Below are 27,885 nucleotides of genomic sequence, written 5' to 3'. Positions count from 1 at the left end.
ATAACTAATTGGCTGTTCGGTCATTTTTGATAAAAACACACTAAAAATGCTTCAGAAATAATCTGATTTTGTATTGTATAAAATGCCGGTTTAAATAACAATGCCATAAATTATAAGTTGGTAGTATTAAAAAAAATATAAGGTACATGTGTGGACGTGGTAGAGCGAAATCCCAAACATCGATAATGTGAATTTGTATCTTAATAGAAGTTGTGTTTCGAGGAATGGATAGGCTTATTTTACTTATAAAGTATATATAAAAAAAAAAGTATAATACTTTCTTCCTTGATAAACGCACAAAATTCAGTTCAATATCTTCTTTAGTTTAACATTACTCACCACAGAAGTAACAATACTCTACCATCTTTATAACCTTTCAATATATACAAATGTTTATTTCTGTTACATGACGTCCATGTCTGTTCGTATAAAATAAAAAATATTAAAATGTTTCTTTTCACTTCCTATTTTTTTCGTAATAAAAAAACTAAGTTGAAGATATATAAATTATTAAGGTAATGAAGAATGTTAAAAATAGACCTTAGAAGTTAGAACTCTAATATATGAACTGCAAGGTCCGAGTGTCAAATTCAAAGCTCGAAACATATTAATAAATTTTACGGTATAGGGTAATTTTTCATATATGTTTTGGCTAGATTCAACGATATATATTATTATACCTAGCAAATTTAGATCTATGTACATTTAAAATACGAGATTCTCTGAAATCGTTCTATTATAACAAAAGTTGTCAGGAGAGGGGGCATATAATTCAATATTTGAAAAATAAGATTCGCAATATATTTTTTTCTAACTAAAATAAGAAAGCAATTTTATATATTTTTCATAAACAAATAATAAAAAGACCTACATAAATACAACCGTCACTTCACTTGTTTCCTTCATACTATCAACTTTTCTCTATCTATCTCTCTCTCTTCTTTTTCCGGCATAACTTCTGTGTTACCCTAAACTCCATAACCTGTTTCACCGATAAAGTGCCTTTGCTTCTATCTCTGTCACTCTTACTACTTGTTGAACAATATTCTACAAAAAAATGTCGGGAAGAAGATCACGTTCGAGGCAATCATCAGGAACTTCAAGGATCTCAGAAGATCAAATCAATGATCTGATTATCAAGTTGCAACAGCTTCTTCCTGAGCTCAGGGACAGTCGTCGTTCCGACAAGGTATGCTGAATCTAACTAAGTCAACTAGTTATGTAATATATATGCGTATATATGGCATGAAAATAATGATACATGATACATATTGACAGGTTTCAGCAGCGAGGGTGTTACAAGATACGTGCAACTACATACGGAATCTGCATAGAGAGGTTGATGATCTAAGTGAGAGGCTATCTGAGTTACTAGCAAACTCAGACACTGCACAAGCTGCTTTAATCAGAAGCTTACTTACCCAATAATTCCTATCTATCTTTTTCTTCTTCTTCTTTTTTTTGTTTACTATAATAATAATAATAGTTTGCGGGTTTTTTTTTCTATAGATGTTGATGACCTTATAAACGTTTAATGATACGAGTTCGTCACTTCTGCTTGGGTCATAAATATTCGCTTGTTTCCAATATAAAACCTTTGCCCATTTTCGGTTATCTTGTTTGTCTCTCCTTTTTTTCTTTCTAATATGCATTTAATTTGGTTAGGGTTTTGTTCACCAAAGACTTGGCTATGTTCATTTCTAAGCTTTTTATTGGTTTCGTGTTTTTGAGTAATATAAAACATGTCATAACAAGAGCTTATATGAAGAACAACGAATTTGTAATTTAAAACATGCCATTCAAAAATTTCATCTTATTTTTTTTTATCGATCTTGAGATATGAAAAACCTTACAAAGCGTAATGGTTCCCTAAATCGTCCAAGAACACATATTATGAATTTATGGGCTTTCTTCTAAATGTCAAAAGAAGAATACAAAGTCGTAGTTGATTACTAAATATATCATGAAAATATTATAAAATAATTAATTATTTAAGTTGGATACCGAGCAATCTATGAAACTGTCATTTCCGCATATTAACATTGAAGGAATTATTGGAAGATTATGTTTATGGGCAATAAAGTATGGGGTGAACTTGACGCTATGCACTCAAAAGAAGCACAAAAAGCTGCAAATTTTATGCCATAACCTAATTTCGATTTTTGCCACTTTTAATTTTTTATTTGAAATTTTTATTTTCTTCCCACCAAACATACTTATTTGAGATTTTTTTGCTTCCTTATATAAAAACGAGATCTTGTGCCGCCAAACCCAACCAGAACTAATGGGTTCGTCAATGATGATTGAAATAGAGCACCGAGCCTAAACACTTACATTTTTATATGTGAATCTTCAATGAATATTTTTTGTAACAACACGCATTATGATTTAAATCCGGATAGGAATACAATAACGATATTAGGACAAACTACTATCTCTTCATATCTTTATCCACAATGGATTTCTTGTCATATTCAAGAAATGAAACAAATAACTACATATGAGATAATAATATCTATATGGGACTTTGACGTTAACATAAAAAAATCTAATTTTCACTACAAATTCATAGTCATTTTCTCAGAGTTCCAAGATAACTCTCATATATTAAAGATCATGTCCACTATAATCGTGTATGTTAAATGGTAACCGATTGTTCTCTATTGATTTAGATTCATCTTAGCTATAATCATTTATTCATTTATCATAAACAATATGATCATTTAAAATTATTAAGAAATCAATAAGAAATAACAAAATAAAATGTAATAAAAATTATTCTATAAAAAAGTCAGCTAGTAAATTTATAACCAAAAAATAAAAAAGAAAATTAATGGGAAGAGTGTGGGGGACACGAGAGTTTCACGTGACGTAAATAAGTCAATTGGTAATTAATAGGGTGACTCTCTCTGACAGGAAGTTAATACAACACGGAAACTCTTTTCTCCAAGTTCTCTCTAATTATAGTTTTTCCAAATTTTTACAATTCCAACCCCTTTCTCTCTAATCTCTCTTCCAAACCTCTGCATCGCTTTCAAATCCAAATACATTTTGACTCTTTTCACCACTCTCGTTTCCACGTTCTTCCTTTTCACCAGAGGAAGAATGTCGATGACAGAGCCGGTGTGGAAGATCAATCCATAGCCATTTTAATACTCTGTTTTATTTCTTCCATTAATTGTATCTAGGGTTTTGGTTTTTGGATGATTACATCTTTGTATAGGATTAAATGGGGAATTGCTTTGAATCTTGTTCGAAGAGAAATGATAATGAGGACGATAATCTTGACTCCTCAGTGAACTCGAAACCCTTTTCACGTAAGCTCTTCTCATTCTTTGATATTCATATCTCTCTGTTTCTGGAAGAGTCTAACTAAATTCTTACTGGAATTGTTGAACATAACTTGTCCTTTTGCACATTTTCCTGGACCCTCTGAATGTTAATGCATTGATGGATGAATCTTTTATGTAGTCTGGTTATTCGATTGCCCTGTTCTTAACTTTAGTGACTTTGTTGTTGATAGTTCTGTTTATCCATTTAATTCTCATTTTGATGTAAGAATGTGTGGCTCTGTTTCTTATCCAGGAGCTAATAGTGATACTGGAAGAAGCTCGAATCTGTCATATCCATGGAGTTTAAAACCTCTCATTACAAGAAAATGTGAAGCTATCAGTGCTCTACCTCCACCGCACAAAGAAGGAGACATAATGCATTCTCAATATTTGAAGTCCTTTACCTTAGATGAGCTAAAGAATGCTACAGGAAACTTCTGTCCAGAGAGTCTAATTGGAGAAGGAGGGTTCGGGTTTGTTCACAAAGGCTGTATTAATGGTGGACCTGGAATCGAACTCGCGGTTGCTGTAAAGAAGCTTAAAACCGAAGGGCTTCAGGGACATAAGGAGTGGCTGGTAAGCTTCTTTTCAAATCATTTTATTATGATTTCACCTTGAGACTGTACTCTATTGAAATCTCTACTACTTGTATATGGTTTTCTCCAAAGAGGGAAGTGAATTATCTTGGAAGATTGCATCATCCGAATCTAGTGAAACTGATTGGTTACTCCTTGGAAAACGAACACCGCCTTTTGGTTTACGAGCATTTGCCTAATGGTAGTCTTGAGAATCATTTGTTTGAAAGTAAGTAAAGAAACTCTTTCTTAAATCTAAAACTTTTTGAGTTTTTTCCTTCAATGATCTGGATTCTGCTTATTCTAGGGAGTTCCAGTGTGCTTTCTTGGTCACTGCGTATGAAAGTCGCGATTGGTGCTGCTCGAGGGCTATGTTTTTTGCATGAAGCTAATGACCAAGTCATTTACAGAGACTTCAAAGCAGCAAATATCCTTCTCGATTCAGGATTCAACGCCAAACTCTCAGACTTTGGATTGGCCAAAGAAGGTCCAAAAGATAACCGTTCACATGTGACAACAGAAGTCATGGGTACAGAAGGTTACGCAGCTCCAGAGTATCTAGCAACAGGTTTCTCTTTATTTATTTATTTGCTCATTTGATTCCATTTCAATAAAGAACATAACATGAAAATTTCTAAAAGCATTGCCTTTTTTTGTTCTCTGTCAGGTCATCTAACAACGAAATGTGATGTCTACAGCTTCGGTGTAGTGTTGCTAGAGATTCTCTCTGGGCGTCGAGTCATAGACAAATCCAAATCACGGGAAGAAGAAAACCTAGTGGATTGGGCAACACCTTACTTGCGAGACAAGCGAAAAGTGTTTAGGATAATGGACACAAAGCTTGTGGGTCAATACCCTCAGAAAGCAGCGTTTATGATGTCTTTCTTGGCTTTACAATGTATCGGAGATGTTAAGGTTAGACCATCGATGCTTGAGGTCGTATCTCTTCTTGAGAAAGTTCCAATTCCAAGACATAGAAAGAGTAGAAGCAAAGGTTTTGCTTGTACTAACTCTGCTTCTATGCCTTCAAAACGGTTTCTCAGACATCCTAAGGACTAAAAAAATCTTTGGCTTTTTGGATCGTTCTTTTGTGGAAATGGAATATAAAACTTTTTTGTTACTTCATTAATAACTTATGATTAATTATGAGAAATGGAAATTAAAGATATATGGCCATGATCTACAATAATGTTTTAACCATACGTTTCATTTTGTTATCTTAATCATTCAGTTAGTGGTTATTAAACAATACATAATCATGATCATTGTGATGTGTATGTATGCGTATATATAAGAACATGTACATTGAGTAGTACTACACTATTTACTCGAAATGATTGCATGTCATATATGCATGGAGAGACGAAAAGAGGAGTCTAATCCAAATCTAAACGCCCCTATAAATTACCCACTAATTAACATTAATCATATCTTCTCGTAACTCCAAATTTAACACGACAATCAATTAGCCGTCAATACTCAATACCCCACTTCTCCTAATAGATTCATCATCACTTCCATTCTTTATTCTCTCTCCATATCTTACTACCACTAGTCTCTTCTCTGAATGTAGTATATAAATCTTTTCTCGCATCATCGAGTTTCACAACACAACTTCTATCTCTCTCACTTTCTTTACAATGGCTGATCACACAACCAAAGAACAGAAGTCATTCTCATTCCTAGCTCATTCTCCATCCTTTGATCACAGGTTAATTTCAGAAGCTTTTGTATAGTTTCATTTTGTTATTAGTTTTTGTTTTCTTATAATTTATTTTCTCTGTATTTTTCCAAACGCAATGCAGCTCCTTAAGTTATCCTTTATTCGACTGGGAAGAAGATCTTCTTGCTCTCCAAGAAAACTCTGGCTCTCAAGCATTTCCTTTTACTACAACTTCTCTGCCTTTACCTGATCTTGAACCCTTGTCTGAAGGTATAACATATTATTACATAGTTTTTATATTCATATAGAGCTATATACATAGAGGTCTCATGGTCTTGTTTGTTCTGTAGATGTACTCAATTCATACAGCTCTGCGTCATGGAACGAAACAGAGCAAAACAGAGGAGATGGCGCTTCATCGGAGAAGAAGAGGGAAAATGGAACAGTGAAAGAGACAACTAAGAAGAGGAAAATCAATGAGAGACACAGAGAACATAGCGTGAGAATCATCAGCGATATTACTACCTACACAACTAGTTCAGCTCCAACGACATTGTCAAAGGAAACTGTCTCTCGCTACTTCTACATGCCCATAACTCAGGCTGCAATAGCACTTAACGTTGGTTTAACTCTACTAAAAAGGAGATGTCGCGAATTGGGTATTCGCCGATGGCCTCATCGTAAACTTATGAGCTTAAACACTTTGATCAGTAACGTCAAGGTATGTAGAACAAGGCACTACACTTAATATTATTGTTTTCAGATAATTGAACTCAAATGTTTTATCATATGAATAGGAGCTGCAGAAGATGGAAGGCGAAGAGAATGCAGAAAAACTGCAGGACGCGTTGGAGATGCTTGAGAAGGAGAAGAGGACAATTGAGGATTTGCCGGATTTGGAGTTTAAGGACAAGACAAAGAGGCTAAGACAAGCTTGTTTCAAGGCTAACCACAAGAGGAAGAAGAAGAGAAGTCTCAAGTCCGATCAGTCTCAAGTACCCTCGTGTTCAAGCAGCGGATCAGTTCCTAGTGATGAGTCGGTTGATGAAGCAGGAATGGAGAGTGATGAAGAAATGAAGTATCTCTTGTGTGGTTTCTCAAGTGAATTTACTAGTGGTTTGTGAAATCTGTTTTTAGTGAGAAATTGGGGATTGTAAAGCCAAATGCTTTTTGACTAATTCAATGAACAGAAAACATAAATATGATACTGAATACATTGAAGAGTAACAACATTAGTGTAGATAGATTACTAACAGACAAAAAAAGAGAGATAGAGATGAAGAAAGGAGATAGACCTCATTATTTGTTTCTTAAACACTAAGCTTCTCAATCTCTCTCCTTAGAGCATTAGCCCTAACCAAACTTCCAATGGTGTTCACAGCCAACTTGATATCCTCCAAAGGACTACCCGGCGCAACCCGCTTGTACAGATAGCTATCGAATGTCATCTTCTGAACATACTCATCATTACACATCTCCACAAACGCTTCTCTAGCCGGATTTGATCTGTAAAACACTTTCTGCAACACATCAAGTACCCTGTAGGTAGGCAAGTATGTCTTATCCCATTTCTCCAAGTACTTCCTCAAGTCCCCTTCGTCAATCATCTTCTTACCTATAGCAACAAATACACTCAAGACTTTAGTCTTCACTAAAACTTAAACACAAGAATCTTATAAAAGCAAAATTTTTTTGAACTCACCATTCTGTGAACCTTCGACAATGGCTTCAGCACACATTCTTCCACTCTTAGCAGCAAAGTAGATCCCTTCACCAGAGCATTTAGTCACATACCCTGCAGCATCACCTACAAGAGCCACACGTTTCGAGAGCCTACGTGGTCTCGGATGTTCAGGAATCGGATGAGCCTCCACACGGATGATCTTCCCTCCAAGAATCTTGTCCTTAGCTCTGTTTCTGGTCGCGAGCTGGAACTTCTTGATGTCACCTTTGTGAGTCACAGTACCTGTTCCAACAGCTACATGGTCGCACTTAGGGAACACCCAACCATAGAAATCCGGCGACACATCATCTCCAACATACATCTCAGCTAAATCCTCATAGTAAGTCATTTTCTCATCAGGAATCCTAATCCTCTCCTGAAAAATTCCAAATTACACCACTCAACTCCATAATAACACCATTCTCACAACCCTAAAACAACTAGAACAAAACTAAAACTTGAGAAAGAAGAAAGAACTTTGACCTGAAATGCAATTGCGTAGTCGTAATCACCAGCATCAATAGATTTAGCAACCCTAGAGTTAGCTCCATCAGCTCCAATGACAGCATCAACCTCCATTGTTTTCTTCGTCCCTGTAGCTCCAGTTTTACCATCGTACTCAGTGTAATGCAAAGTGTACGGCGAGTCCCAATTCTCCGGATGATCCATCTTAAGGAAGAGACCGTTAATCACAGTGGCTCCACTCTTCTCAGCTCTCTCTCTCAGATAAGCATCAAGAACTTCTCTTCTCACCATACCTATATACTCATGCTCCTTAAGCGTACGACCAATATCAACAGCAATGTTCGACGGCGAAATCATCTTCATCTTCGTCACTCTCCGATCAATAATATCCAACGGCAAGTTGAATTCTCCGACCATACAGAGAGGAATCGCGCCACCGCAAGGCTTGCAATTGTCCATCTTACGCTCGATGAGAATCGTCTCGATTCCTCCTTGTGCTAGAGTCTCTGCAGCTGCCCCGCCTGCTGGTCCACCACCGATGACGGCGACACGGAGTTTACGGTTGGAGAGTTTGGGAGTGGCTCTGGCTGCGGTTACTCGGAGAGAGGTCCGTCGTTGAGGGAGAGAAAGTGATGACGGTACATGAGAGACGAAGTTTGTTTGCTCCGTTGATGATTGACGAAGTCCGGTGAAGGATTTGAGTGTAACCGTCGTCGCCATTGTTGTTTGAGGAGGAGTTCAGTGAACACACTTCAACAATGGAGTCTCTCTCTCTCTCTCTGTTCTCTGTGTTTTGAGTTTGTGAAATCTTCTTTTGTTTAAATCTGTTTTTGATTTAGTGGATTAGATATTGTTGGAGATTTCCGAGGGATGTACACCGTTGGATTGAGAAATGGACGGTGATGATGAGATGAGGATAAAGTTACGGGTTTGGGTATTTATTTATCTGTGGCGCCCATTTGGTGGAGCAATCGGCTGATTTTTGACCACGTAGGTTAGTTATGTAACTATTTTGTTGTCTTTTGATTATTTTTTATGGGCTCAAAACATCCGTAGAATTTCTGGTTCACACAAAAATGGTTCAATGGATAGTTCAGTATTTTTTTTTTTTGCTCAAAAAAAAAAAAAAAAAGGATTGAAGAAAGGATATTTCAGTTTATTTTACTCTATTACTTTTTTACTGTATAAAAAATAAAATAAAAAGTAGAAGAAGTTTTCAACCAAAATTAATTTGATCCGCTAAACCGCTAAATCGGGTTTAAGCAGGTAAAAAAAAAAACACTGGCTTATAATCAGACCGAATTAGTCTTCAAATTGTGGGTTTACCAGTATAACCGGCCGATTTAGTGTGGATTTCAAATCACATTTTGATCAAAATATTAACTACCTCTGTTTTAGACACGTTACTCTGTTTCAGTCAGAAAAAGCCTCTGACCTACAAAAACTGCTCTTCAGTGTCCAACGGCTTAAACAGTACTTTTGGTGGTCATTTACCAGTATACCACTCGATCATCTGCCTGAATTTCTTCCAGTCCGAGCAATTCCACCTTTGGTGCATTGGGCTTGAAATTGGCCCATAATTAAACATATTTGACCCAATCTGAGCTCATGAGAAAAAACAAATTACAAACGAGCATGCAAATTTTAGAAGAAAACAAAAATATTTCCTTTAATTTATTTTGTTTCGGCATGAATAGTATTTTTCAATTTACATATGATTTTAGATATTTTTAGTAAGAGAAGCCAAAGTAACGAAATAGCAAGTGAAGAATACATGCAGGAGGAAAATCACTACAAGTGTTTGATAGAGGTCTAAATTTATTTAATTCACTACAAGGAAATATTCCGTATTGAGGTAAAGTTTATTTTTTTGGTTTTACGCTATAATATGAGCTCATAAACGGCAAGGTTTAATATTACCAAAATTTCAAGTTTACGGACAAGAAACGGTTACAACTTACGATACCAACACGAGGAAAGAGTAGTTGAAGTAGGTTTGAATCAAACATAAACCAAAAACAATAATTAAAAAGAAAAAAACAAAATCAGTTGGTTCATCAACTCAAAATCTACCTTCACCACTTTATTCTCACACTACTCCTCCACCTTTCTTACTTAGTCCTTATTTTTTCACCTCCAAAACCCTTTTAAAAACCACCCAAACAAATCTTTTTCAATCAACACACATTCAAATTTGGCGACATGAAGTTCTGCGCGATATTCGTGTTATTCATCGTTCTTGCAATCAACGGCTACGATTGCAAGATAGTCCAATTTATATTTGGAGATTCATTGTCTGATGTAGGCAACAATAAGAATCTACCTAGGAGTTTAGCGACGGCGAATCTGCCCTTTTACGGTATTGATTTTGGCAATGGTTTGCCTAATGGAAGGTTCACTAATGGCCGCACTGTTTCAGACATTATAGGTAAGTCATGAGTATGGAATTAATTATTAGTCAATGATATATATATCATGTGAATTACGTTTTAGTACAAGCTTATAATGGGTTTGTTGAAATTTAAAGGTGATAAAATTGGATTGCCAAGACCAGTAGCCTTCTTGGATCCATCAATGAATGAAGATGTAATACTTGAAAATGGAGTGAACTATGCTTCAGGAGGTGGTGGAATCTTGAACGAAACTGGTGGTTATTTCGTAAGTCTCATGAAATAATAAGTTTTCATTATTATTTGCATAAAAATAAATGAATAAGATTCATCAAAGAAATGATAATGATTTTCTAAAAATGTTTATTTCTTTTTCATGGGGATTGTATTTGTGAAGATCCAAAGATTTTCGCTGTGGAAGCAAATAGAATTATTCCAAGGGACACAAGATGTAGTTGTGGCAAAGATAGGGAAAAAAGAAGCAGACAAGTTCTTTCAAGATGCTCGATACGTCGTCGCTTTAGGCAGCAATGACTTCATTAACAACTATTTGATGCCTGTCTATAGCGACTCTTGGAAATACAATGATCAAACCTTCGTCGACTACTTAATGGAAACACTTGAATCTCAACTCAAGGTTTATTTTCTAAACTAATTCAACACTTCAAGTACCTATTTATCTTTCATATATATAATGATCTAACTGATACAAATTTGTGATGCATGTAATGTTTTAGGTGTTACATAGTTTAGGAGCGAGGAAGCTAATGGTGTTTGGTTTAGGACCAATGGGTTGTATCCCACTGCAAAGAGCTCTAAGCCTGGATGGAAATTGTCAAAACAAAGCGAGTAATCTTGCTAAGAGATTCAACAAAGCTGCCACCACAATGCTCCTAGATCTCGAGACCAAGCTCCCTAACGCAAGCTACAGGTTTGGTGAAGCCTATGACCTCGTCAACGACGTCATCACTAACCCAAAAAAATACGGTAATATAAAACTTTGATAAAATCAAAAGAAGCATTCACAAACGGCATCTTTTTTTTTTTTTTAAACAATCAGAAGTTTCATTTTCCTCACATAAATTAAGCTGGATAGTTTTTGTTAATAAAGGCATTTTTAATTATATCGCTTTGATCATTGGATTAACTTGTTTAAATGTTTGTGTGATTATAGGGTTTGATAACTCGGATTCGCCGTGTTGCTCGTTCTACAGAATCCGGCCTGCGCTAACGTGTATTCCAGCGTCGACATTGTGTAAAGACAGAAGTAAGTATGTGTTTTGGGATGAGTATCATCCCACCGATAAGGCTAACGAACTCGTCGCTAATATACTCATCAAAAGATTTGACTTCATGCGTGCCGATGACGGTATCTCCCATGCTCCATCTCCCGCGCCGGATATTTCTCCTTCTTCCGACAATAACTGATCGGAATTACAGTCTTAATTATATATAATACTTCCGGTTTCTGTAAATTGTGATCATGTTGTGGAGAGTTTCGTTTGTCTTTCATTTTGATCATGTCAAATAATGTTTGATTTTCTGTAATTGTTCTTCTTTTGTTGTATCTGTTAATTCGAGAATTTGTCTTATAATAGTAAAGATATTATCATGTTTGATTGAGGTTGTTGTGTCCTCCACTGTCTCAGTGTCTCTCCACCAAATAAAACGAAAAATAACAATTATTAATGTGGAAAAAGATAAATTAACAAAAATGGCATATTTAAAACAGTGTAATAAGGGGAAAAAGCAGAGCAAAACCTTTTAGTGTTTCAGTGGATGACCTAACCTGAGCTAAGTTAATGGTGGGACTTTTATAAATTAACTTACAAAAAAAGTCTCACCTTTTTAGACATGGGTTTCATAAAGTTTGAGTCTTATCAAATATTTGATATCTTTCACATAGCCTTTTAGAATAAGATTCAATTATTAAGACTTCCCCATGATTTTTAAATCTTGATACATATCATATAAAAGTGATTTGATTATTACCATTTTATAGAAGCTAGATTACAGGAAAATGGAATTAGCAATCAGAACAGTGAGGAGTGTGGCGGTTGTTAGCACCGGATCCTGGATAATCGTTAATATCCTCAACGGTCATCATCCTCCTTGTCCCTTTTCTTCTCTCAGGATCATTTTCAATACGTCCCTATGAAAACATGAAGCATCCATACAAATAAAAAGCAAGAGCAAGAGTCAAAATACAGAAGATACTTGATCTTTGCTCACATTGTGTGTGTGTGTGTGGAGTAGATTCTTACCAGATGGCTAATCTGACGATTCAATTCCTGTCCCTTGGTTTCAAAGTCTGTTGATTTCTCAGGTCCTGCAATAATAAGAAATTAATACAAGAAAGAAACAGAACAAAGAAACTTGAGGAGGTTAGAAGAAAGAGAGAGGTATTACAGACTTGCAGTGATTAGGAGAGGCTTCCATGAGATCATGAGATAGAGAAGAGCTAAAACCAAGAACATTCGATGGTAAAAGAGTTGTCTTCTCGCCATTTACTTTTGCCACAAAAAAAGACAGAGAATATATGTTCTGTTTCTGCTCTGTTCTGCAAGTAAAGCTTTGTCTAATTTATACAAAAACCATGTGTGATCTTCTTCTGGATCTGTAAGATTATCGTGGAAGAAGATATCGATATTAAAGAAGATTGTGCAAATTTTCTCATTATCTTTAGATCTCTACCGTTGATTGTGGAAATAAGCCTTTTGAGTTGGAGACATCAGATGATGCTCATCACAATTAAAACTCTTCTTTTTTATTCACTAGTGTTGTATTATACAATACACACACTGACACAAAGATATATACAAATCTGCTGAATATCATGTAGGTTCACACATACGTAGACAGGTACACTGTATATACAAGAAAACTAGCGTGCACATTGCTACAGTTACTCAAAACTAATGTTTAACCAGAACTCAAAAACCGGTTTCATCTTTCTGCTGATCATAAAACTTTCAATTGAATATAGCATATAAGTCCAAAGCATATTAATTATTAAGTGCATTAACAGTTTTCACTCACGGATGAGGATGAAAACTTGAGTCAGCAGGTATGATCATTTGCTGGTTATTGTTAATAGGAAGCCATGAGATTAAATGGTTTTCTTGAACACCGTTTATTACCAAAGGTGATGATAGCCCGCTCTGAAACTGCATGAGAATGTTTGGTCTGGTTTAAGAATGTGAGAGAGAAAAGAAGGGCAACTGTTATAACTTATACATAACCTGTGTTGTTGTACATTCTAATGACGTGAGTTGATTTTTTCTGAAATGTTCCCGCAAGACAAATGCTGCCTCCATTGGTAACTCTTAACATGTTCATATATGTGTCAGTGTGTGTGTGTGATCAAGTCATGACATACCTTGTGAATCTTAACTCTTTCAAAAGATTTTCTCAATGATTCTTCCAAATGCTCCAAATGCCTAAAAACTGAAAAGTACACAACAGAAGAAGACGCAATAGGTATCCATAGTAAGTTAAGACGGTTGAAACGCAAATGTATAGAAAAAAAATGATAATTAAAACCGAAAAGTTCCACCTCAGTCTCCTATGACACTCCATAACCTGAACAAGAGAAAATGCTACTTGGTTAGTCAGACCCTGTTCATGAAATGTCAATACATACTTTTAGCTATCAAAAGTCAAGAGCTTAGTAGTATCCAAAAGAATCATGATGATCCATCATCCTTACCTCAATAGTTTGATTCCTTCAGGATAACAAATTAAGGACCACAGTTCAAGTGTTTTCCAAACGGGACAAATAGTTTACTGAATTTAAGGTTACATAGATAGAACTCATGTATCAAGTACCTTGCACCTAAGAAGAACTCATTTATATTAACATCACGATCCATTTTCATAAAAGTCTTCTTGAGGGCCTATGGCCCTATACAATAAGTAAATGTTTCAGCTCAATATGTTTCCCAAAACCAATAATATTATGAGAAAGGAAGAGAGTTACCTCAAGGCTCTCAAGTTTTCGGCTAAGTTCAAAACAAAAAGATATAAGTTTTATAACATAAGTACATGACTTCATATGTACTTGAGATTTGAGGAAAAATGTATGCTCAAACGATACAACAGCTTAAAAATAAACTTCTCAAGATTCAAGAATGACAGAGTCTCTTAGACAAGAGAGAAACCACTGTAAAGGAAGAAAACAGAGAATGTTCTTTTATTGGGCCTTTAATCAACTAGGCAGTTTCGTTTAATTAATTATCCAAACGAATGGTCTTTTTTATTTTATTGGGCCTTTTTGATTTATCTAATGGGCTATTCATATTTACCTACGAGCCCAGTCATATCTTTTCAGTTCCTTATTTTTGCCCTAATTTTCGCCGCCTCTGCTTATCTTATATAAAGCCATCGCGTTTCATTAAAGCTCCAATGGGAGCCACTTCTCTTGAAACCCTAGTCTTGTATCTCTGTAAATTGTCTCATCGATTCGAGGGCTTTCCAAAGATTCAGTCTTTTGTCTGTGTCGTGGTTATTTCTGTTTAATTGTATGTTTGTTTTGATGCCTGTGATGGTATTAAATATACTTTGAGAGCTTTGTCTCTAGGAAAACAAAACAAATCTGAGGCATTTAGAATCTTCTTTTTTTCTTTGGTTATGAAATCCAGTTTGAAGTTTGGATGTGAATAGGTTTATTTTTTCTAGTTTTTATTACAAGTTTAGTGTGTGTGCAAGTGATGATAAAAAGACAGGGACATCAGATTCTCCTTTGGGAGAAGTATAATGATGATTAAGTCTAGATGGGAATCTCTCTGATGCACCTTTTAAATTGTTAATGATGTTTGTTTTGTGCCGGTGATGTATATCTATTGATGTGTTTTCATCAGATTTTCATAGTGATGAATTATATCACAATTGTCACTACCTCTGAGGCATATTCTTGATTCGTTTTTTTTTTTTAGATTTTGGTTTCTATCACCTTACTTCTTTAGGAGCCTGATGATTGCATCTAAGAACGGAGATATGAAGGGTTGTTTTGTTGTAGCCTATATTTTGTTTTGGGCTCCAAAGCTTACCCAATGTAATCATCTTGCTTGACTATATATGAAGGCCTCGATATCATGATCTTGTATCACATCTGGACTTTCGTTCTCAATTCTTTTTTTTGCAGGAGGGCGTGTCCATAGAAGGGTTACAAGCTCTCAAGATTGCTCCAAGTTTTTGTGACAATTGTAACTTCATAATATAGCGTTCATAACATGTAACTGATTGTATATCTTTTTTAATTCATGATGCCTTTTCTATTCTAATTGTGTTTCTTCTTTAAGAAACGTCGACTATAATCAAAAACAGACAATTTATCTAATCGATCAGAAAGAAATATCTTTAAATTGTAATGCAAGTTCCGATCCGTATAAAATGGAACCTTATTCATAATTAACAATCTTTGATGAGAAAATTATACATAAACAACAAAGATTGGAAAAATGGAGTGGTTTGTATCTCCTGTCTTTTATATTAACAACCTTTAACCAAAATGTTCTCTCGTTCTCTAGCAATTTGTCTCCATGATCTTCACGTTCACCAGACAAACAAACCCACAATTTGATAAACATACTTCAACTCTCCAGAATATTAAACAGATGATGATGTTCCATTGAATTTTCGATAAACATCATTCAGAACCATGATGCTTTCCAACAGTATCAAGACCTTCTGTTCTGCTTCTTACAATCCGATGAAACACTTCCCTCACTTTCCTCTCAAACGGATCCAAACCATTCTTCAAAGCCTCTTGAAGCTTCCCCAATTCCTCAACTCTCTCTCTCACTTCCATCTCTTTCTCTTCAGACAAAGGAAACTGAACAGAATCAACCAACTCATTCATCAATCTTGAAGTCTTCTCAAACTGATGAATCTCTTTCAACAACCCACATGTATTCTTCCTCTCTCTCTTCTTCGATTCCTCAATGATCCTATCGTGCAACGACATCAACGAACCTCCCCATTGGTAATTCCTAGGAACATTGAAATGTACTTGCAAACCTCTGTCTTGACAAGGAATCGCAGCTACAAGTGCCCACATCACAAACAACAATACCGTAGTCATTGTATAAACCGGAACAATAAGACCATTAGTTGCAGTAATGTCACTAGCTCGAGGCGTAGCTAAGTTGTTTCCAATAGCTTGTAGTTGCTTAGAAGCAGACCATGATCTCGAAACACTCCAAGAAAGCGACCTGAAATGCCCGATTGTTCGGTGATGAAGCTGCTCCTTGTTCCTTCCAAAAGACCGGTTACGATGCTGAGACGACACTGAGCTAGAAGATGAATCCTTCTCATCAAGCATACCAATAGCTAACTCAATCAAAGTCTTCCTCGCACGACGAAACTGACCTTCTCCAAGAGGTCTCTTGCCACTACTTCCTCCTCCATTGTTGTTGAAAGCACAAATTACAATCTCGATAAGTTTCTGCCATTGACGGATCTGTTCAACACCATCACGAATCGCGTTACAAACATCAAGAGCTTTAACACTTCTCTCGAAGTAATCTGAAACCAATCGATCCATCGGTGGTTTAGTAATCATCGAACGATGATTGATGACTATGGAACGAAACTCTTCTTGACAAGATAGAAACGAATCAAGAAGCTTCCCAACCCATTCGAGAGACAGTAGATCTTCACAACTAGACGCATTGAGATCGATAAACCTCTCAGCAACTTTTCTCTGAAACGAAACAAGCTCTGCTTCCATCTGAGTCAACTCGGGGGTAACCGTCGTTGACTCAACCGAGTTCACCGCCGTGTCTCGCCGTAAATTCAGAAAAGACCTCCCGAATGATCTTTGATATTCCGTTGCTGGCATCCTCAAAATGAAAACACACAGATGAAATATGTGATCGATCAAATTCGAGAGAAAATTCTCATTCACCGGAAATAAAAATCGTTCCTTTTTTTCTGAATTTGGGAGCAGAGAGAGTGATGATGATGATGAAAATTAAAAACCCTAATGAGAAAGAGATTGTCTTTATATTGATAGAATTGAGAGAGAATTTTGACCGCGTCTATTTTTTTTTAGTATGTAATTTGTGATAAATATGGAAAAAGGATTTGGACTAAAGTTTTATTTTTTTCATTCCAACGAAAAAGATCTCTTTTGTCTATTTTGATTTTGTTTATTTTTAATTTCATGCGTTGTTACTCGTCCGAAACACGCAGCTTACACGTAAATTAATAATATACCAAGTAGGAGAAATAAAATAAAATAGGAAGATGAATAAATCTCAGCCGTTGGATTAAGAAGTGATTCGCGCAGACATATATGGCTGTGAGAAGAGACATGACAGCACGTGGAAGATGTAAGAACGGAGGCCACGTGGCGAGACGTGAGATGGGGAGGAGTGACGGAGAAGGTGTCAATATAACACAGCTCAGTCTTAGTTGGCGTGTCATAGAGACTTGTTCCCTGTGATTCGTTTTTTGCAACTTTTTCTAGAAACTTTAATCAAGCCAATGACAATTTGCTTATTTATTTCTTGTGGCTTTACTTGCTAAATAAATACTACTACTACACCAAAAATTCAAGGAGCAAGTCAAATTAATTGTAGGCACTATTACCTGGTTGATATATTGTGTGTATAATATAAAGTATGGAGACCGATTGCTTTGTCATATAACTAGACTATAGTACTAAATTACAAATGGATTATGGATAGTTGGATACATTAATAATTGAATATGATGTTTTCAACTTGTCATAATAGAAATTGTGTGTTTAAGAGTTGAAAATCATGTTTGAACCATTCTTTAAGTTTTGAACGCTAGCCTTTTTATATATATTTTAATTAATACTAGGCGTAAGTTGCACACTAGACTAATGAGAGTATATTTTGTAATCAAATACTCTTATGTATATTCTGTATTACGTAAAATCCCCAATATCTGGAAACCGTACCTAATTTGAATAAATTTATGATATCAAAAGAGTATATGATAGTATTAAAAAGAGTGAATTGTATACTAAGAAATCTGAAGTAGAGAGCACGTGTGGATTACAGGTTCCAAGAGACATAGAACGTTGGAAGTCATGAAGGAAATTTATAAACAAAGAAGAATATGACAGACAAACTCTCCTTTGAGTTTTGACTATTTCTTGAAATTTGGAAGTTGTTAAAAGAAACCAATTTAAAATCCTTGCAATTTGGTGCTTAATCTCTTTCTCCCCCGACTAAGTTCTACAATTTAGTTATTTATTAAAAAAAAAGAATATTTCTTACATCATTTCCTATTAAGTTTTTAAACTGGTGAAAAACTAACATGGTCCAAAACAAAAAATTATGTAAAAGGCTTAATAAAAACAAAATGGTTCAGTTTCATCATTTTATGTCGAACAAATATCATAAAACAGAGATACAAAAATGGGTTACATCATAGTTTCTTAATTATACATGAATCATAACTATTGCAAAAAAAAAAAAAAACTGCATCTTAATTTCTTAGAAATCGGAACTACATCATGATGGCTGTTATACAAACATAAGAAGATCGTATATTTGGTCACAGAAAGATTTGTTTTGAGATATGAACCAATTTAAAATACAACATTTAGACCGAGATTAAAGGACGTGGTCCAGGATTTGGAAGGCAACCGTCACAATATCTGAAGTATATAGCTGCAGCCATCACTAGATTAAACGGTTTTTGCTCTTATATTATGAGATTATCTTATACGTTAACGTATAATGAATATTATTAGCTGATGGTATGTGAATATGGTGGCACTTGTGCCTACTTTCGTCATTTATTTGGTTAGAGTTTTTCTTTTGATGATGACTAAACTACGGTAGAAATATGTTGGTAACATAACATGATATCTTTGTGATTTTACCGAGTTTTTTTAACCCACGTGAAAAAAATCATGAATTATATCCTATTGTTTTACTATTGACAATTCTAATAAAATTACGAAATGAATCACAATTTCTTATTGCTTCAACCGCTTTAAGCTACTGAAATTCCCTTGATTATTCCAAAATCAAAACGCAATCGCAATACTTATGACTTGGTCAACGATCACCACAAAAAAGCGTACATTAGTTTGTCAAATATGCGCATGTTAGCATACTCTAGGTGACGCATCTTCTAAGTAAACGCCAATAATCCCAAAAGTCTCTTCCTTTCGTCTTTCCAAGAAAGTCTCCCACTAAAGTGTTTAGAGAAAACTTTAAACCATGAGCAATCGCATCGGATTGCTCGATCTAGAGAAGCATTTTGCTTTCTATGGAGCTTATCACAGCAATCCCATTAACATTATAATCCACACTCTCTTCGTATGGCCAAACGTCTTCGCTACTCTCCTTTTCCTCTACTCTACGCCACCGATTTTAGATCACTCTCAATTAGGGTTCCTCAAGTCGCTGACATTTGATGGTGTTTTGCGTTTGGACATTGGTTTTACCCTCACTGTGACTTATGCTGTCTTTTACATCTGTTTGGATAAGAAATCTGGTGTTTTAGCAGCTCTGTTATGTTTCTCTTGTTGGATTGGCTCTAGCTTCCTCGCAGCTCGATTAGGACATTCCTTGACTTTAAAGGTAAGCCCTTTGTTCTAATTACTGGAAAAGATTTCGTCTTTATGCTTCTCCATGCATTTGAATTTTGAAGCTCAGTTTCTTCATGCTTTTGACTTGATAGCCATGTTGTGTCCTCTGCTCATTGTGTTCTTGTTCCTAATGTTTCTGTGGAGCTCTTGTTTTTTTGATGTTCCTTGATGTATATATGCTGCTGATGATGTTGGAAGGTCAATGTCTTGTCTCCGAACTGTAATGATCACCCGTCTAGATATAATGTGGTCCTTTCATGTTCAAATTCAGTGTCGATATCACCTGTTTAAAACAAAGTTGCGTTTTTCTTCTCTTGCATAGCAAAAAATTATATCTTTTGAAATCTGACTCGCTTTTTCAGGTTGGAGTAGCTTCTCAGCTCTTATGTTGGACTGGTCAGTTCCTCGGACATGGCTTGTTTGAGGTAATAAACTTTCTTTGTTGTTTAGAAATCATTGCTTATGATTCTCCTCTGTATAAACCTAACTAACAGATCTTAATTCTACTCCAAGAAACGAGCTCCTGCACTTTTAGACAATCTACTCCAAGCTTTTCTTATGGGTCCTTTCTTTGTGTTGCTCGAGGTTTGAATGTTTTTCAGATTTCTTCTTTTATGTTACTCTTTCCACCAAAGTGATAGTAACAATGGATTGATAAAACCAGGTGTTGCAGTCTGTTTTCGGGTACGAGCCATACCCTGGATTTAAAGCACGCGTCGATTCCAAGATAGAGAGTGGAATCAAGGAATGGAGAGAAAAGAAGAAACAGCAGCAGATGAAGAAGGTCACTTAAGCTCCAATGTGGTCAGTCATTGTGATTCGAAATTTGTTCCCTTCATTATATACTCTGAATTAAGCACAAAGCAATGAAGCATAAGCTCTATGACTAGTTGACCAAAAAAAAAAAAAAAAACTCTATGACTAGTTAGTTTTGTTATTGAAGCCCAGGCCCAGCCCATTAACTTATGCAAGTCACTGCATAGATAAGGAATTTTCCAAATTTTCATCATGATAGAAAGATATGTAGAAATAAACAAGAATCGAGATTTGTCAGAATGGTACGAAAAAAAACGTTTTGATTTGATTTTTGTATGACTCACTGAACTCTTTTGAACTGAACCACAAAAAAACAAAAGCTAAAGTTAAAGCAAACACGAAAAGTTTTATTTTCTGAATAATAGAGAAAACGTTTTAGAACTTTTTTTTGTCTGAAATGCGCAATATATCAATCAAAGGAACAAAATTAGGAAACCATTTTTTGAAAAAGATGTGAATCATTTATCGTCGTGTAATCCATTTTGACCCCACGAAAGCAAGAATCCTTCTATGGCTCTATAGGAAAAATGATTAAGATTCATTTGTTATGAGCAAATAATTTCATGGAAAAATAAATAAAAAATTCATTGGTATTTGTCATGTCTATGTATAATAGAGAGCTACAATGGTGAAAAGATTGAACTGTGCTTTCTTTCTTCTTCACATTATATGTCACATCCACATGAGTTATTCCGCTATACTTTTTTTTCCCACTTTTCTGGGATCATTACGAATTACATTATTGTATTTTCGAAATTTGGTTTCTTTTTACAACTGTGTTCTACTTTGTCTAAATAGAAATTTGTTTTACAACCTTTTACTACTGTGTTCTATTGTACTCTATCTACCATTAAGTCGTGATTTGCTGGTAAAAAATAAAAATTTATTTTCTCATTGGATGCGGAAACTAGTGTGGTCGGTGACGTAAAAAAATATATTTATTTTTTTAACTCGAACCTAAGTCATTTTTCTTTTCTTTTCTTAATCTTTTTTTTTTTCTGTGTAAGAATATGATTGTACGAAAATTTGTAAATTTAATAATGAAAAGTCCAAAATAAGTATGGACCAGCGACGCGGAATGCAGCCACACGATGATAAATTTTGCACATGCCTTCTGAAGATTTCCGAAATTGGCTTGACAAAACTAGAAGTATTTAAAATTATTACTAAGAATCTATACTAAATGGCACAAACCGTGACAAACTAATTGCCACAAATAGTAGCAAAAACATTGATTTACGATCAATACGTGACCTCTGTATGTCCACGTTTTTTGTTTATGCCAAAATAGCTGTCAATTAACACTTCTGTTATGATTGCTTTTGTGACATCATAATATATTTTGATTATATATTAGTTAGGAATCTATTGGACCCCTCCTTTTTAATAATTCGGTACTAACTTTCCGCATTATTTTTAGTCCATTATCCACTTTTTAGTGATGAATTTATTATTTTGGCACCCAATATTAGTAAATAAATATTCATAGTTTTCTTTTTTTACAATGTCACAGTGAGAATTTTGCGTCGTCCAATATTTTAGATTACTTATTAGATACTAGTATAATTTAGTATACAAATTAAATCCAATAAACATGTACATATCTACTTGACTAGAACATTTAGTTTAGTAGTTGATATATACTATTGATTTTGTAGTTTCACCTATCTTGGTTTTATATTTGAAATTTCATTAGAATTTAAATGATCTTAATAAAAAAAAAAGTACTATAAAACCCTTACACACATATGATAAAGTTTTAACCACGCCATTATGACAAAACCTATAAGGAATATAGTAACCGATAGGCTTGTTTCACCAAAATGGTATGAAACCCTCAAATATATGTAGGCTCATAGGCATGTGTGAGAGAACAGGTACCTAAAATAAAATAAAAAGTAACAGTCAAAGGCTCAAAGCTGTAAAACAACATTGACCATGCATGTCATTCAAAGTACTAATCCGCACTTGTTTTTTTCAGACATCTCTCTCCACTGTCTCTCTCTCCACTGTCTCTCTCTCGTCACACTAAAGAAACGGATTTATTTAGACAAAGGAAATGTGATTCAAAGAAGGAACAGGTCAAGGTGTTCAGTCTCATCGTAGAAATCAGATACGTACACACCGTCTCTGTATGGGTCGATTAATGAGTAGTCGTCAAAAGCCACGAAGCCAGACGTCGAGTCATCACAAGGTAGTTCATCAATACTCATCGTCTCATCAATCTCCATGTAACAACTAATCAATTCCTTCTCTTTCATGTTAATTGTCATCATCTTCTCTTCATCAACGGCTTCTCTTGGTTGTTCTGCCAATATCACTGTCTTGATACTCTCTAGTCCGTGTTTTCTTGACGAGATTCCAGCAGCGAGCTTGTTAAGGAAACGTGCAGAGCCAGTAGAGGAACAGGAGGAAAAAGAAGAAGAAGTAGGGCTCGGTGTAGGAGACGACGTAGTTGATGAGGAGGTGACATCGACGGTGAGGCTTGTTGTTGTTGTTGGCTCATGGGTCATTGGATCGATTCCTTTTTTAGCAAGTCTTTTCTTAAGGCATGAGTTCCAATGGTTCTTTATGTCATTATCTGTTCTGTTTGGCATTTGCTTAGCTATTGCTGCCCACCTTGTAATCATGTAATTTTTTAAGGACCATATTACTAAAATGATATAAGACGACATTATTGATTGAATAATTATTGATCAAAGATGGGTTTAGGGTTGCATTTAATCACAAATAAATTAATTATATACCTGTTTCCAAGAAGAGCATGGTATTTGATGATTTCTTCTTCTTCCTGAGGAGTGAACTTGCCTCTTTTAATCCCAGGCCTCAAATAATTCAGCCATCTTAATCTACAACTCTTTCCACATCTTTGTAGACCTATTTTTTGCATAGAAATAAAAAGTTTTTATCAAATAAAAGTTTACTTTAACATAGTGGCAAACAGAGAAGTTACAAAAAAAAAAAATATTGAACTTCTTTTTCCATCAAACTGAATAAGAGATAACACAATGAAATAAACGTTCTGAAAATGGGTCAAAAAGTATCATAATCTAATTTCTATAGCTTTCTACTTGATAAGATATATACAATAATCAAAAGAAATAGGAACCAGGGAAACACTTGGCTTTCATAGATTGCATTAAGATATTATATCATAATATAGATAAAATCTGATAGAAGGTTCTGCATGGTTATGAATATAATAATACGATAAATCTCATCTACCACATAACTTTGTAATGCATATAATAATGCATACACAGATTTATCAACAAGAGGCTCCTTATTAAGATTTATCTTTGACTAATTATAAATCCCTTGATTATTTGGTTTACAAATCTGTTATCCGTAAAACTCATGTACTCCTTAATTTACTCCCCAAAATCGAAAAAAAAAAATTAAAATTTTTTTTAAAGAAGTTAACAAACGTATGGATTTTTCTGTAATAAATCTCTTCAGAAGATGGATTTCTTGTGCATAAAGAGACTATTGTGCACATTCTCAAAACAAAATCTATGGTCCGACAGAAACTGGAATCTAAAGATCCTAAGCTTCTTCAAAGCCCCTAGCTTCCAAAGAGACACAAAACATAGTATAGACCGTACACAATGTATGTAGCATAGGTGTAAGTAAAGATTTGTACCGGCTCTCTTAGGCAGTGAACCCCACTCGCCTAGACCGTGTTCGTTGATGTAAACCACGAGCTTCCGGTCTTCCTCCGCCGTCCACTCTCCTTTCCTCAACCCGTCAACGTCGAACCACGTCGTCCTCCCCATTTCTTGTTTTGTTCTCTCCGGTGAGCCAATCAGATCTCTACACGTATCTCTTCTCCGGTCGATTCAAGTCTTCCTCGTGATGATTCAGCGTAGAGTCAGTCAGATGATGGTCTTTAGATAAGTGAATTATTGTTAGTAATAGTTGTATTCAGATTAGGAGACTTTTTATTTATGTGAGGCTCTGTCTCACTCACACTATATATATATATAGAAGTAGAATGGTCTTTTATAAAGTGGGGAATGGGGGATGTTTATGTGTATATATAGTCCCTTCCTTTTTTTTCTTTTTTTTTTTGGTGATTTATTTCAACCGTTGGATTCTTGATGCTGATATTTCCTTTTCATATCTTGATTCTTATTTTGTACGTTTTTTTTATATATATTCAGAATATGCAAACATGCTTATTCCAAGGGGTTAAGTCACACATATAATAGCGTATTCACAATTTCACATCACATGATACAAATGCTCATTTTCAAGCTTAGTATTTGAACAAGAATTAAACATATTAACAAATTTTATTGTTATGTAGAGCAATATATAATTTTATTGTTTAATTTATTTGAGTAAAGCTATGTTTGTTTCCTGCTTCTTCAACTTTCTGACTTGTTTAGGAATAGCACAAAGACTAGTACAAATACTGTTTAGCTAAAATTGTTATTTTATGCTTGGATAAACCATTTAATTTAATTTACAGAAATCGTTTCACACCATTTAATTTACAGAATTACTCGAACAAGAACACATGTGGTTTTTAAATTCTACGTACTACTTTTGTTTGTTTGTTTTGTTGTATGAAATTTTCACCTCGAGAGTTCCTGAAAATTTAGAAACAGCCCTAAACAAATAATCTTTATTACATTTCGATTTCAATAGTCCCTTTTCTTTTTGTAGCATTGCTTAAGCACAATATTGTAGAGGCAACGCCGGTTCAAAAGGTGATATATGATACACGTTGGTGAATAGCGAAGAAAGTATGTACTTTGGTAAGTGTGAAATATGCAATTATCTGTATACGCAAAAATAGTAGGACCCTTAATTGTAATAAATGATTGAAAGACAGCATTAGTATACTACAGTTTCTTTGTGGGGTTACGCGGCACTGGGACTATATATGCCCCAGTCTATAATTTTAATAACTTATTTCCAACATTTATTGATTACACATTTACGAATTTTTCTCAAGAATTGATATTTTCTTTCTGTTATTTATAATTCATAATATGTTTATTAAAAAAAAGAAGGGAAAATGGCTCATTCAAAAGACACTGTCGCTCGGTTGAGTCTTCATTTGTGAACATCTTTTTGCTTTGGTTTTGATATTGACGTGGTTAGTAGTTTACACTCGTTTAGATTTTTTACATGATCATCTATTATTTTTATTGTGTGATCAACATTGTTCCTCTATTTCTATTAAGACAAAAATTAATAATGTTACTGAAAGTGATGAATTGCTCTTTTACGAAAGCTACAAAACATATTATGGCCGTGGTGGTTTGGTGATACCGTATTTGATTTCCCATCTCGATCCCAAACCCCCCCTAATCCATTTTAGACATAAGAAAATTGGAACCTTCAGAATTGTTATCCGCAAGTACGTTCGTTTTGATGGATTCTAACTGTTTTGCTATATATGTCCTCCTCAATACATTACTTAAGCAGCTGATTTTATTTGAGTTAGCATAATGTCTTTATGCCTAGTATGCAGTATCTTTTGACTAATTTAATGTGAATATGTCTTTTCGGAGAACTTATTTATTTATTTATTTTGTAATCCCACTTTGAAAGAAATGATTATACCAAAATATATCATGGAATAGTTCACAAATTTGTTTGCACATAGGTAAAATGAAAATGTTATCAATTGTGAGATTGTAATTAGACCCAAAAATACAATTGTTAGAGAGAGAACTGAATCATCCAAGAAGTAATTGTTGCTACCCAATTACTCAGAGTACTTATGTGTATATTTGTATGACATCCATATGTTGTGGCCTGTGGAGCTAATGTTGATCGGACGCAATATCAATTTTGTTATGTTCGGAATTTATTTTGATTTTTTTATATAACAATGTATTTATTTTTTATATATATATAAATTTATTATTAGGTTATAAGAGTCAAGACCATGTGTGTATATACATGGCTCGCGCGTTTTTGTTTTTATGTGTAGACTTTCTTTCATTGTATCCTGGATTGTTGTTGTGTCGGACCACAATGCACATTTTAAATTGATTTAGGTATTTATTAGTAAATAAATGAAAAGATAGTTTGTCCAAAAGACGTGTTAAGTATTATTTTCGTAAAAGCTATCTATATATTTCATGGGGTCTTTAAACAAAATGATATAAAAAATCGATGTTCTTACTATTTTATATTGATATCTTATCATGATGGCCGTGCTACGGTTTCACTTCACGGGGACCTCTTTGGCTGGTGTGGTCAGTGGTCACACACATTTAGGGTTTGATTGGTTCTCCCTCTACCACCCGCAAACCCAGCGTTTGCAGTTGGTAACGGTTGTTAGCGATTGACACCAATCATAGAAACCGCTAGATATCGCTTTGGACCGTTCGAAATCGCCAATTTTTGAAAGCTCTTTCCCGCAAGCGTTTGCGGTCGCGGGCGGTAGCAGTTAGGTTAAAAAAAATAATCTTTTTTAATTAATTAAAATAATTATGGCTTCCACCCAAACCATAATCACTATAATTAAATTAATCTAATCTTTTATATATCTTATTTTTATTAAAAAAACTAATCAATATATTGTAACCATATTCTCTCAATTATGGCATCCGATGAAAATCAAAATCAATAATCAAACATAAATATCATCTATCCTTTTATTTATTCATTAGCTAGTGTAATTTTTCGACTATTTCATGGCATTGTTGTTTTTATTTTATTTTGTATTCTTTTAAATTTTTTGATTGAATACATGTTTCGATTTGTTTTCTCGATTAGAAAATCATTTGGTCGGACGAGATGATATATTGTATTTTTATTTGGTCAGAAAATCAATTTTTCTAATATTATCAATTTATATAATATATTGTATTTTTATTTTTTTAATAATAATATATTATATTTATTTTGGTTATTTTTTTATTTAATTATTATCGCATCCGCTGGTTTACCAGTCATAAAACTCTCGCAAACGCACTCATTATCAAACGCTCAACCAGTCGTTCAGAACGCTTGATAACGCTTGAAACTGCAACCGCCCGTTTCCGCAAACTTCCGCAACCGCACCCACTGCGTTTAAACCAGTCAGACCCTTACTCTAGTGTATCTCTCGAGAATCCGCGTTTAAAAAAACGCTTATTTCTGTGGAAAAAAAGAAAAAGAAAACGCTTATTTCTATTTTCAAAGAGATTTCACATTTTCAGTTTCTAACTCAATCGCGCGCATCCCATCGTTTTTTTTTTTTTTTCTTTGTGTGTGTGTCAAATATATAATTATCTCATCTTGTGATTTTACATAAAGAAATCTGTAATTTCTACTCCCAGATATAATTTTTAGGGATACCAATTCCTTAACATAAAGTATACATAAAATGATTCTACT

At 34.6% G+C, this 27,885-nt stretch overlaps 9 protein-coding genes, 2 long non-coding RNA genes, 4 other non-coding genes and 1 pseudogene across 18 annotated transcripts; 9 read left to right on the top strand and 7 right to left on the bottom strand.

The window, feature by feature from the left end:
- Positions 1 to 904: 904 nt before the first annotated feature.
- BS1 (activation-tagged BRI1(brassinosteroid-insensitive 1)-suppressor 1) lies at positions 905 to 1,807 on the top strand. The gene is made up of 2 exons (NM_106110.3): positions 905 to 1,189; positions 1,279 to 1,807. The coding sequence occupies exons 1-2, from the start codon at positions 1,058 to 1,060 to the stop codon at positions 1,426 to 1,428; spliced, it is 282 nt and encodes a 93-aa protein (NP_177590.1). The 5' UTR covers positions 905 to 1,057; the 3' UTR covers positions 1,429 to 1,807.
- Positions 1,808 to 2,931: 1,124 nt separating this feature from the next.
- On the top strand, positions 2,932 to 5,074 carry AT1G74490 (Protein kinase superfamily protein). Its single transcript, NM_106109.6, has 5 exons — positions 2,932 to 3,317; positions 3,586 to 3,908; positions 4,001 to 4,136; positions 4,215 to 4,475; positions 4,575 to 5,074. The coding sequence occupies exons 1-5, from the start codon at positions 3,230 to 3,232 to the stop codon at positions 4,964 to 4,966; spliced, it is 1,200 nt and encodes a 399-aa protein (NP_177589.2). The 5' UTR covers positions 2,932 to 3,229; the 3' UTR covers positions 4,967 to 5,074.
- A 473-nt stretch (positions 5,075 to 5,547) lies between these two features.
- RKD2 (RWP-RK domain-containing protein) lies at positions 5,548 to 6,694 on the top strand (the record flags this gene model as incomplete). The annotated part of the gene is made up of 4 exons (NM_106108.1): positions 5,548 to 5,618; positions 5,713 to 5,840; positions 5,921 to 6,291; positions 6,368 to 6,694. 4 exons carry the CDS (start codon positions 5,548 to 5,550, stop codon positions 6,692 to 6,694), a joined length of 897 nt encoding a protein of 298 aa, NP_177588.1.
- Positions 6,281 to 8,561, bottom strand: AT1G74470 (Pyridine nucleotide-disulfide oxidoreductase family protein). The gene is made up of 3 exons (NM_106107.3): positions 7,777 to 8,561; positions 7,273 to 7,669; positions 6,281 to 7,185 (listed from the first exon to the last, which is right to left on the bottom strand). Exons 1-3 carry the CDS (start codon positions 8,476 to 8,478, stop codon positions 6,881 to 6,883), a joined length of 1,404 nt encoding a protein of 467 aa, NP_177587.1. The 5' UTR covers positions 8,479 to 8,561; the 3' UTR covers positions 6,281 to 6,880.
- A 1,299-nt stretch (positions 8,562 to 9,860) lies between these two features.
- On the top strand, positions 9,861 to 11,836 carry AT1G74460 (GDSL-like Lipase/Acylhydrolase superfamily protein). The gene is made up of 5 exons (NM_106106.3): positions 9,861 to 10,186; positions 10,286 to 10,416; positions 10,546 to 10,785; positions 10,886 to 11,135; positions 11,323 to 11,836. Exons 1-5 carry the CDS (start codon positions 9,961 to 9,963, stop codon positions 11,574 to 11,576), a joined length of 1,101 nt encoding a protein of 366 aa, NP_177586.1. The 5' UTR covers positions 9,861 to 9,960; the 3' UTR covers positions 11,577 to 11,836.
- Positions 11,837 to 11,869: 33 nt separating this feature from the next.
- On the bottom strand, positions 11,870 to 12,929 carry AT1G74458 (uncharacterized protein). The gene is made up of 3 exons (NM_001084352.2): positions 12,562 to 12,929; positions 12,413 to 12,477; positions 11,870 to 12,300 (listed from the first exon to the last, which is right to left on the bottom strand). Exons 1-3 carry the CDS (start codon positions 12,653 to 12,655, stop codon positions 12,175 to 12,177), a joined length of 285 nt encoding a protein of 94 aa, NP_001077821.1. The 5' UTR covers positions 12,656 to 12,929; the 3' UTR covers positions 11,870 to 12,174.
- Positions 12,601 to 12,710, bottom strand: MIR415. The gene has a single exon (NR_139632.1). It is a non-coding gene; the product is annotated as a microRNA ath-MIR415 precursor (primary transcript).
- Positions 12,930 to 13,189: 260 nt separating the features above from the next.
- On the bottom strand, positions 13,190 to 13,769 carry AT1G74457 (annotated as a pseudogene). The gene is made up of 4 exons: positions 13,702 to 13,769; positions 13,529 to 13,596; positions 13,391 to 13,441; positions 13,190 to 13,276 (listed from the first exon to the last, which is right to left on the bottom strand).
- Positions 13,770 to 14,683: 914 nt separating this feature from the next.
- On the top strand, positions 14,684 to 14,751 carry AT1G09467. The gene has a single exon (NR_139631.1). It is a non-coding gene; the product is annotated as an other RNA (small nucleolar RNA).
- A 148-nt stretch (positions 14,752 to 14,899) lies between these two features.
- On the top strand, positions 14,900 to 14,981 carry AT1G74456. The gene has a single exon (NR_139945.1). It is a non-coding gene; the product is annotated as a snoRNA (small nucleolar RNA).
- Positions 14,982 to 15,012: 31 nt separating this feature from the next.
- On the top strand, positions 15,013 to 15,122 carry AT1G74453. The gene has a single exon (NR_139944.1). It is a non-coding gene; the product is annotated as a snoRNA (small nucleolar RNA).
- A 323-nt stretch (positions 15,123 to 15,445) lies between these two features.
- On the bottom strand, positions 15,446 to 17,273 carry AT1G74450 (BPS1-like protein (DUF793)). Its single transcript, NM_106105.2, has one exon — positions 15,446 to 17,217. It carries the CDS (start codon positions 16,987 to 16,989, stop codon positions 15,796 to 15,798), a length of 1,194 nt encoding a protein of 397 aa, NP_565086.1. The 5' UTR covers positions 16,990 to 17,217; the 3' UTR covers positions 15,446 to 15,795.
- Positions 17,274 to 19,269: 1,996 nt separating this feature from the next.
- AT1G74440 (ER membrane protein, putative (DUF962)) lies at positions 19,270 to 23,224 on the top strand. Of its 2 annotated transcripts, NM_106104.3 has the most exons (6): positions 19,322 to 19,717; positions 20,088 to 20,150; positions 20,239 to 20,310; positions 20,390 to 20,529; positions 22,523 to 22,735; positions 22,907 to 23,224. In NM_106104.3, the coding sequence occupies exons 1-4, from the start codon at positions 19,355 to 19,357 to the stop codon at positions 20,516 to 20,518; spliced, it is 627 nt and encodes a 208-aa protein (NP_177584.1). In that variant the 5' UTR covers positions 19,322 to 19,354; the 3' UTR covers positions 20,519 to 20,529; positions 22,523 to 22,735; positions 22,907 to 23,224. The 2 variants fall into 2 exon arrangements, with proteins under 2 accessions (NP_001322683.1, NP_177584.1); NM_001334650.1 differs by lacking the exons at positions 22,523 to 22,735; positions 22,907 to 23,224 and having other exon boundaries at positions 19,270 to 19,717; positions 20,390 to 21,669.
- Positions 19,722 to 20,034, bottom strand: AT1G09463. Its single transcript, NR_139630.1, has one exon. It is a non-coding gene; the product is annotated as an other RNA (long non-coding RNA).
- MYB95 (myb domain protein 95) lies at positions 22,292 to 24,558 on the bottom strand (the record flags this gene model as incomplete). 2 transcript variants are annotated; one of them, NM_106103.4, is made up of 3 exons in its annotated part: positions 22,292 to 23,160; positions 23,289 to 23,418; positions 24,185 to 24,558. In NM_106103.4, 3 exons carry the CDS (start codon positions 24,315 to 24,317, stop codon positions 22,608 to 22,610), a joined length of 816 nt encoding a protein of 271 aa, NP_177583.1. The 2 variants fall into 2 exon arrangements, with proteins under 2 accessions (NP_177583.1, NP_001320931.1); NM_001334649.1 differs by lacking the exons at positions 23,289 to 23,418; positions 24,185 to 24,558 and having other exon boundaries at positions 22,608 to 23,216.
- On the top strand, positions 23,974 to 24,206 carry AT1G09457. The gene has a single exon (NR_139629.1). It is a non-coding gene; the product is annotated as an other RNA (long non-coding RNA).
- Positions 24,559 to 27,885: the final 3,327 nt, after the last annotated feature.

Source organism: Arabidopsis thaliana, assembly GCF_000001735.4.
Source record: "Arabidopsis thaliana chromosome 1 sequence".
Classification (NCBI taxonomy): Eukaryota; Viridiplantae; Streptophyta; class Magnoliopsida; order Brassicales; family Brassicaceae; genus Arabidopsis; species Arabidopsis thaliana.
The sequence above is the reverse complement of the archived record's forward strand: the minus strand, read 5'-3'. Positions and strand labels throughout refer to the sequence as shown.

Coding starts and splice junctions, on each gene's coding strand:
- BS1 (NM_106110.3), top strand. CDS start 1,058: ATGTCGGGAAGAAGATCACGTTCGAGGCAATCATCAGGAACTTCAAGG. Junction 1,190..1,278: donor ACAGTCGTCGTTCCGACAAG/GTATGCTGAATC, acceptor ACATATTGACAG/GTTTCAGCAGCGAGGGTGTT.
- AT1G74458 (NM_001084352.2), bottom strand. CDS start 12,655: ATGGCGAGAAGACAACTCTTTTACCATCGAATGTTCTTGGTTTTAGCT. Junction 12,478..12,561: donor GCCTCTCCTAATCACTGCAA/GTCTGTAATACC, acceptor TTATTATTGCAG/GACCTGAGAAATCAACAGAC. Junction 12,301..12,412: donor ATCGTCAGATTAGCCATCTG/GTAAGAATCTAC, acceptor ATGTTTTCATAG/GGACGTATTGAAAATGATCC.
- AT1G74440 (NM_106104.3), top strand. CDS start 19,355: ATGAGCAATCGCATCGGATTGCTCGATCTAGAGAAGCATTTTGCTTTC. Junction 19,718..20,087: donor GACATTCCTTGACTTTAAAG/GTAAGCCCTTTG, acceptor TCGCTTTTTCAG/GTTGGAGTAGCTTCTCAGCT. Junction 20,151..20,238: donor TCGGACATGGCTTGTTTGAG/GTAATAAACTTT, acceptor TTCTACTCCAAG/AAACGAGCTCCTGCACTTTT.
- AT1G74460 (NM_106106.3), top strand. CDS start 9,961: ATGAAGTTCTGCGCGATATTCGTGTTATTCATCGTTCTTGCAATCAAC. Junction 10,187..10,285: donor CACTGTTTCAGACATTATAG/GTAAGTCATGAG, acceptor TGAAATTTAAAG/GTGATAAAATTGGATTGCCA. Junction 10,417..10,545: donor ACGAAACTGGTGGTTATTTC/GTAAGTCTCATG, acceptor GTATTTGTGAAG/ATCCAAAGATTTTCGCTGTG.
- AT1G74490 (NM_106109.6), top strand. CDS start 3,230: ATGGGGAATTGCTTTGAATCTTGTTCGAAGAGAAATGATAATGAGGAC. Junction 3,909..4,000: donor AGGGACATAAGGAGTGGCTG/GTAAGCTTCTTT, acceptor TTTTCTCCAAAG/AGGGAAGTGAATTATCTTGG. Junction 4,137..4,214: donor TGAGAATCATTTGTTTGAAA/GTAAGTAAAGAA, acceptor TGCTTATTCTAG/GGAGTTCCAGTGTGCTTTCT.
- AT1G74470 (NM_106107.3), bottom strand. CDS start 8,478: ATGGCGACGACGGTTACACTCAAATCCTTCACCGGACTTCGTCAATCA. Junction 7,670..7,776: donor ACTACGCAATTGCATTTCAG/GTCAAAGTTCTT, acceptor GGAATTTTTCAG/GAGAGGATTAGGATTCCTGA. Junction 7,186..7,272: donor TGTCGAAGGTTCACAGAATG/GTGAGTTCAAAA, acceptor TTGTTGCTATAG/GTAAGAAGATGATTGACGAA.
- AT1G74450 (NM_106105.2), bottom strand. CDS start 16,989: ATGCCAGCAACGGAATATCAAAGATCATTCGGGAGGTCTTTTCTGAAT.